Here is a 6,236-nt window from a genome sequence, read left to right as displayed (position 1 = left end):
AAAAACACGCAGTCTTATACGTTTTAGTTAAATTGTGATTCTCTGTGCTGAACATTGCCCCCTTGTGTTGTCTATGATCACTTACTGAGGAGAGACGTGACCCTGCACCACAAAAGCACTTTTTTACTTCTTTTGGTTTGAGCACATGCTTTTTAAAATGATTGAGTTGTTGAAACTTTGACCTACACATGAAAAAAACAATATGTACATTTTAAATTATTTTCAAAATTATAATTGTATTCTAACCTGAAACTGAAGATCGTCTTAAAAAGAGATTTATTGCGCTATATTGGGATAATTTGCAATTTGATGTGCACAAAAGAAGAAAAACACAGTAGTGTTTACTTTAAATTCTCGTAAGAAGTTTAGTATTTGTATTTTTTCTAACTTTGAATTGAAGATTATATCAAAAAACTATTCAGCACTCTTCAATGTTGAAATTTTGTAGTTCAATGTCCACAAAAACACAATATTGTGCATTTCAAATTCTCATAGAAACTTTTCTTTTTTACCTAAAATTGAAGATCACTCAAAATAAAAAAAACATTTGTTAAATATCAGCATGCGTGTATGGACATTTACTGAGTTTATTATCGACAGATCTGTGTTTAAGTAAAACAATTCGGCTAGTTTAGATTTTTATGTTTTAAATTCAGACATCAAATATTGCAAATAAAGTTTTGGTCTAGTTAGTTCAGCACACTACAGACAGCATGATCATATCTGACTGAACAGAGTCTCCTAATTCCTCCAGTGTCTGTGTTCATTCATTCATTTTCCTTCAGCTTAGTCCCTTTATTCATCAGGGGTCGCCACAGGGGAATGAACCGCCAAAATATCCAGCAAATGTTTTACACAGCAGATGCCCTTCCAGCTTCAACCCAGTACTGAGAAACATCCACACACTCTCACATGCACAAACACACTATGGCCAATTTAGTTTATTCAATTCACATAAACCACATGTCATTGAACTGTGGGGGAAACCCATGCCAACACATGGAGAACAATCAAACTCCACACAGAAATGCCAACTGGCCCTGCTGGTACTCGAACCAGCGACCTTCTTGCTGTGAGGTTACAGTGCTAACCACTGAGTCACTGTGCTGCCCTTGGTTTGAACATTTACATTTTAGTGAAACCAGTAAAGACAAAAAAAACTGCTGTAATTGCGTATAAAATAACTTTATTGTTTATGATTTATTTAACATCTTCCCCTGTTTTTCTCTAAGTGGTCTAGAAACACTAGTACATTTGTCTACAGTAGACTAGCTTGTGTGTGTGTGTGTGTGTGTGTGTGTGTGTGTGTGTGTGTCTTCAGCTCGTACAGCTTCACACAGAGGCTCACAGATGCAGCAGAGGAAGCTCAGGATCAGGATCTGTTCTCCTCAGTTCCTCTGCCCCTCCTGCTCTCCTTCTACAAATCATTGACAGCGTTTATCTACACTGAACCTGACAATGCAACCCAAGCCATGACTGCTGGATTTAGATAAGTGTAATGTCACTGGCCACCTGTGCAGTGCAACCAGGGATGGCTCTCAATGTCATCTAAACTGGGCCGATCAGCCGGTGCTGCACTGAGACACCAGCGAATCAGCTGACGGCACTCTATTACACACAACACCGTCTTCAGAACCACACAACAACACACTTCTGCTCGCTCACTAGGCTATCTCTAAATGTGTCTGAATCTCTTACCTGTTGACAAGCTCCTAGGGAAGGTCAGTCTGCTTCTGGACGTGACCCTCTGTGCGCCTCTGAATGGGAAACGGTCACACAGGATGTTGTAGAGAGTCACTCCTACTGACCAGACTGTAGCTGGAGTCGCATGGTAGCGATGTCTACGAAACCACTCAGGAGGAGCGTATGCAGGAGTGCCTGAGAGACATAAGAAGACCACAAACATCTGCTCAACATGCTCCAGTACAGACAAATTCCCTTTAGTGGATCAGCAGAAGTTCACAAACATCAACAGAACGTTTCCTTCTGTAACTCAAACTCACCTGCAAAGTATTTGTAGGCCGAGCGCTTCAGCAGATCTCCACAGCCGAAGTCCAGCAGCTTGATGTTCTGGGACTCTGTGGAGATCAGGAGGTTTTCTGGTTTGACGTCCCGGTGCAGGACGCCGCGGCTCTCGCAGTGTTTAAGGGCCGCAATCAGCTGCACCAGCACTTTCTTTGCAAGACGCTCATCCAGACAGCCGTTCTCCTCACAGAAGCTCTGGAGATCTTGGCAAGGATCCGGTCGCTCCAGGATCAGGATGTAGCGTCTGGGACGGTCAAACCAGTCCAGCAGCTGCAGGACACCGGGGCAGGCAGGAGCTGACGTGACACGGGTCATCAATGCCACCTCCAGCGGCAGCCGACCCTGACCATCCTGCAGGACAAACCCTCCATTATATCCAGAACTCAATCAAACACAGCAAACACAACAGATTCACATCAAAACATACAACTTTCAGTCGCTCGGGGGTCCGGTCCTTCGACACGTACTTGATGGCCACCTGCAGACAGGAAAAGCAGAGTAAATCACACCTGCCTGATTGTGACACATGACATTTACTGACAGCAACATTTCTAAAGCATGTCTGAACAAAGGAGGGAAGAAAATCTCTTACTGGCAGTCCATCAGACCTGCGCATCCCAGCAAACACAGAGCCGAATCCACCTCGTCCCAGCAACGGGCCCTTCTGGTACAAGTCTGCAACACAGAAGAGCACAAGAAATGAAGAAAAGAGAGAAAGAGAAAACATGCTGCGGTCTCTTCAATGACAAATCATTTCCTAACTGAGCCATAAGATCTAGAAGATGAGCTGTGCTGACCTCTGCGAGAGCGTTTGGCTGGTCTGCTGGACGAGGTGGACGCCGTTTGCTGGCTGCTGCTCTGCCTTTTCCTCTTGCTGTTCCTCTGGTCTGTGGATGCAGAATCAGCCAAATGTGAAGGCAGAGGAGCCAAAAAACCAGGAAGCTCAGTGGTGCCGTCCCGTGTATCTTCTGTATATCAAAACATTTTTAATGAATCTTTTTTGTTAACTTCTGTAATCCTTTTCATATTAGTCAAACATCATACAGCATCATACAGTGATATACAATGACAAACAAATGAAAGATTAAAAACACTCACCTCCTCTTTCTTCTTCACTTTCTTCACCCATAAAAATTTAATTTCCGGGGTAATTTTCAATTGGCCAATCAGCTTTCATCAATACTGCGTCATCACCATACACTGATTGAGCTATCGAAATCAAATGAAATGAAATACTAAAAGCCTTATTTAATTTAATATTATTGTTGTTTATTATACAATTTATTTCATTTAAAAATATAATTCATTAATATACCTAAATTGTGCGTTGGCCATACATTTACTACGCAAGGAGTGACGTCAGGGACGTCAGTCACATGACCTTTCGTAATGCCCTGCTTCAGCGTGATTCGGCAATAATATGAAATTTTGCGTAAATAAACTCCTAGAAATGTGTTCCTCAGAAAATAATACAATAATTTTTCTGAAAACAGTTTATGATTCCTGTAGCTCTCCCGAATGGAGAACAATTTCATCTTTGTCCACTTCTTCATTATAGTAAGTTACATTTATAGAAGAGCTCGTTTGTTTGGTAATGTTTATTAAAAACTTTATTCTTGAATTTCTGTGTGATTTTCGTTAAAGATTTCTCTGCTGCTAATGTCGGTGGTGACGCTATCAAGTTTTACTCAAAGCTGATAGGCCTATTAAAATGATAGTTATTTAATTTTATAACAAGAGCTTTTAATTAATTATTATTAATAATTAAGATTTAGGACATCGAATAACTGCATGAATTGTATTCATGAAAATAAAAAAAATATCTCAGGCACGCAAGGTCACGCCATTATTAGTTGCTATAGCAACGCGTGTTATTGTATGATTTCTGACCGCATATAAAAACAATCAAACCTATCGCAATCTGTTGGTTGAGAGACGAGGCGACTTTGCAGAGCATTTCTGTGCGATTCCTGAGATTTCTGAAGCTGTTGGAGGATTTAACTTTGAGAGAAAAAGACTTATTTTAAAGAGCACAATTTCTCTAATCATCTTTATTTTAGTTATTTTTTCTGATTATTTTTTTAAACACATTTTTGTTGCTCTTTTTTCATTCCTTCCTCTTCTTCTTCTTCTTCTTCTTTTTCTTTACTTTGTTTTACATTTATTTTTTATATTTGTCTGTTTTTGTCTGTTTTATTGCAGGTTGGAGGAGATTGTCCATGTCCCACATGGGTGAAGAAAGAGGAGGTGAGTGTTTTTAATCTTTCATTTGTTTGTCATTGTATATCACTGTATGATGCTGTATGGTGTTTGACTAATATGAAAAGGATTACAGAAGTTAACAAAAAAGATTCATTAAAAATGTTTTGATGCACAGAAGATACACGGGACGGCACCACTGAGCTTCCTGGTTTTTTGGCTCCTCTGCCTTCACATTTGGCTGATTCTGCATCCACAGACCAGAGGAACAGCAAGAGGAAAAGGCAGAGCAGCAGCCAGCAAACACTGTCCACCTCGTCCAGCAGACCAGCCAAACGCTCTCGCAGAGGTCAGCACAGCTCATCTTCTAGATCTTATGGCTCAGTTAGGAAATGATTTGTCATTGAAGAGACCGCAGCATGTTTTCTCTTTCTCTCTTTTCTTCATTTCTTGTGCTCTTCTGTGTTGCAGACTTGTACCTGAAGGGCCCGTTGCTGGGACGAGGTGGATTCGGCTCTGTGTTTGCTGGGATGCGCAGGTCTGATGGACTGCCAGTAAGAGATTTTCTTCCCTCCTTTGTTCAGACATGCTTTAGAAATGTTGCTGTCAGTAAATGTCATGTGTCACAATCAGGCAGGTGTGATTTACTCTGCTTTTCCTGTCTGCAGGTGGCCATCAAGTACGTGTCGAAGGACCGGACCCCCGAGCGACTGAAAGTTGTATGTTTTGATGTGAATCTGTTGTGTTTGCTGTGTTTGATTGAGTTCTGGATATAATGGAGGGTTTGTTCTGCAGGATGGTCAGGGTCGGCTGCCGCTGGAGGTGGCATTGATGACCCGTGTCACATCAGCTCCTGCCTGCCCCAGTGTCCTGCAGCTGCTGGACTGGTTTGACCGTCCCAGACGCTACATCCTGATCCTGGAGCGACCGGATCCTTGCCAAGATCTCCAGAGCTTCTGTGAGGAGAACGGCTGTCTGGATGAGCGTCTTGCAAAGAAAGTGCTGGTGCAGCTGATTGCGGCCCTAAAACACTGCGAGAGCCGCGGCGTCCTGCACCGGGACGTCAAACCAGAAAACCTCCTGATCTCCACAGAGTCCCAGAACATCAAGCTGCTGGACTTCGGCTGTGGAGATCTGCTGAAGCGATCGGCCTACAAATACTTTGCAGGTGAGTTTGAGTTACAGAAGGAAACGTTCTGTTGATGTTTGTGAACTTCTGCTGATCCACTAAAGGGAATTTGTCTGTACTGGAGCATGTTGAGCAGATGTTTGTGGTCTTCTTATGTCTCTCAGGCACTCCTGCATACGCTCCTCCTGAGTGGTTTCGTAGACATCGCTACCATGCGACTCCAGCTACAGTCTGGTCAGTAGGAGTGACGCTCTACAACATCCTGTGTGACCGTTTCCCATTCAGAGGCGCACAGAGGGTCACGTCCAGAAGCAGACTGACCTTCCCTAGGAGCTTGTCAACAGGTAAGAGATTCAGACACATTCAGAGATAGCCTGGCGAGCGAGCAGAAGTGTGTTGTTGTGTGTTTCTGAAGACGGTGTTGTGTGTAACAGAGTGCCGTCAGCTGATTCGCTGGTGTCTCAGTGCAGCACCGGCTGATCGACCCAGTTTAGCTGACATTGAGAGCCATCCCTGGTTGCACTGCACAGGTGGCCAGTGACATTACACTTATCTGAATCCAGCAGTCATGGCTTGGGTTGCATTGTCAGGTTCAGTGTAGATAAACGCTGTCAATGATTTGTAGAAGGAGAGCAGGAGGGGCAGAGGAACTGAGGAGGACAGATCCTGATCCTGAGATTCCTCTGCTGCATCTGTGAGCCTCTGTGTGAAGCTGTACGAGCTGAAGACACACACACACGCACACACGCGCACACACACACACACACACACACACACACACACACACACACACACACACACACACACACATGCACACACACCAGCTCAGAGTGTAAACTAGTATGTGTTTTTAAAATGAGAATATGCAATGAAACAAATATAT

At 43.2% G+C, this 6,236-nt stretch overlaps 2 protein-coding genes across 2 annotated transcripts; one reads left to right on the top strand and one right to left on the bottom strand.

Moving 5' to 3' along the window:
- Positions 1-1,169: 1,169 nt before the first annotated feature.
- On the bottom strand, positions 1,170-3,154 carry LOC147843434 (serine/threonine-protein kinase pim-3-like). The gene is made up of 8 exons (XM_087256232.1): positions 3,124-3,154; positions 2,823-2,993; positions 2,618-2,700; positions 2,453-2,503; positions 2,004-2,376; positions 1,699-1,878; positions 1,513-1,608; positions 1,170-1,417 (listed from the first exon to the last, which is right to left on the bottom strand). The coding sequence occupies exons 1-8, from the start codon at positions 3,152-3,154 to the stop codon at positions 1,389-1,391; spliced, it is 1,014 nt and encodes a 337-aa protein (XP_087112358.1). The 3' UTR covers positions 1,170-1,388.
- A 794-nt stretch (positions 3,155-3,948) lies between these two features.
- Positions 3,949-5,981, top strand: LOC147843433 (serine/threonine-protein kinase pim-3-like). Its single transcript, XM_087257098.1, has 7 exons — positions 3,949-4,272; positions 4,403-4,573; positions 4,696-4,778; positions 4,893-4,943; positions 5,020-5,392; positions 5,518-5,697; positions 5,788-5,981. The coding sequence occupies exons 1-7, from the start codon at positions 4,245-4,247 to the stop codon at positions 5,892-5,894; spliced, it is 993 nt and encodes a 330-aa protein (XP_087113224.1). The 5' UTR covers positions 3,949-4,244; the 3' UTR covers positions 5,895-5,981.
- Positions 5,982-6,236: the final 255 nt, after the last annotated feature.

Source organism: Danio rerio, chromosome 6 (assembly GCF_052040795.2).
Source record: "Danio rerio strain M-AB ecotype USA chromosome 6, GRCz13ab, whole genome shotgun sequence".
In the NCBI taxonomy this organism is placed as follows: domain Eukaryota; kingdom Metazoa; phylum Chordata; class Actinopteri; order Cypriniformes; family Danionidae; genus Danio; species Danio rerio.
The sequence above is the reverse complement of the archived record's forward strand: the minus strand, read 5'-3'. Positions and strand labels throughout refer to the sequence as shown.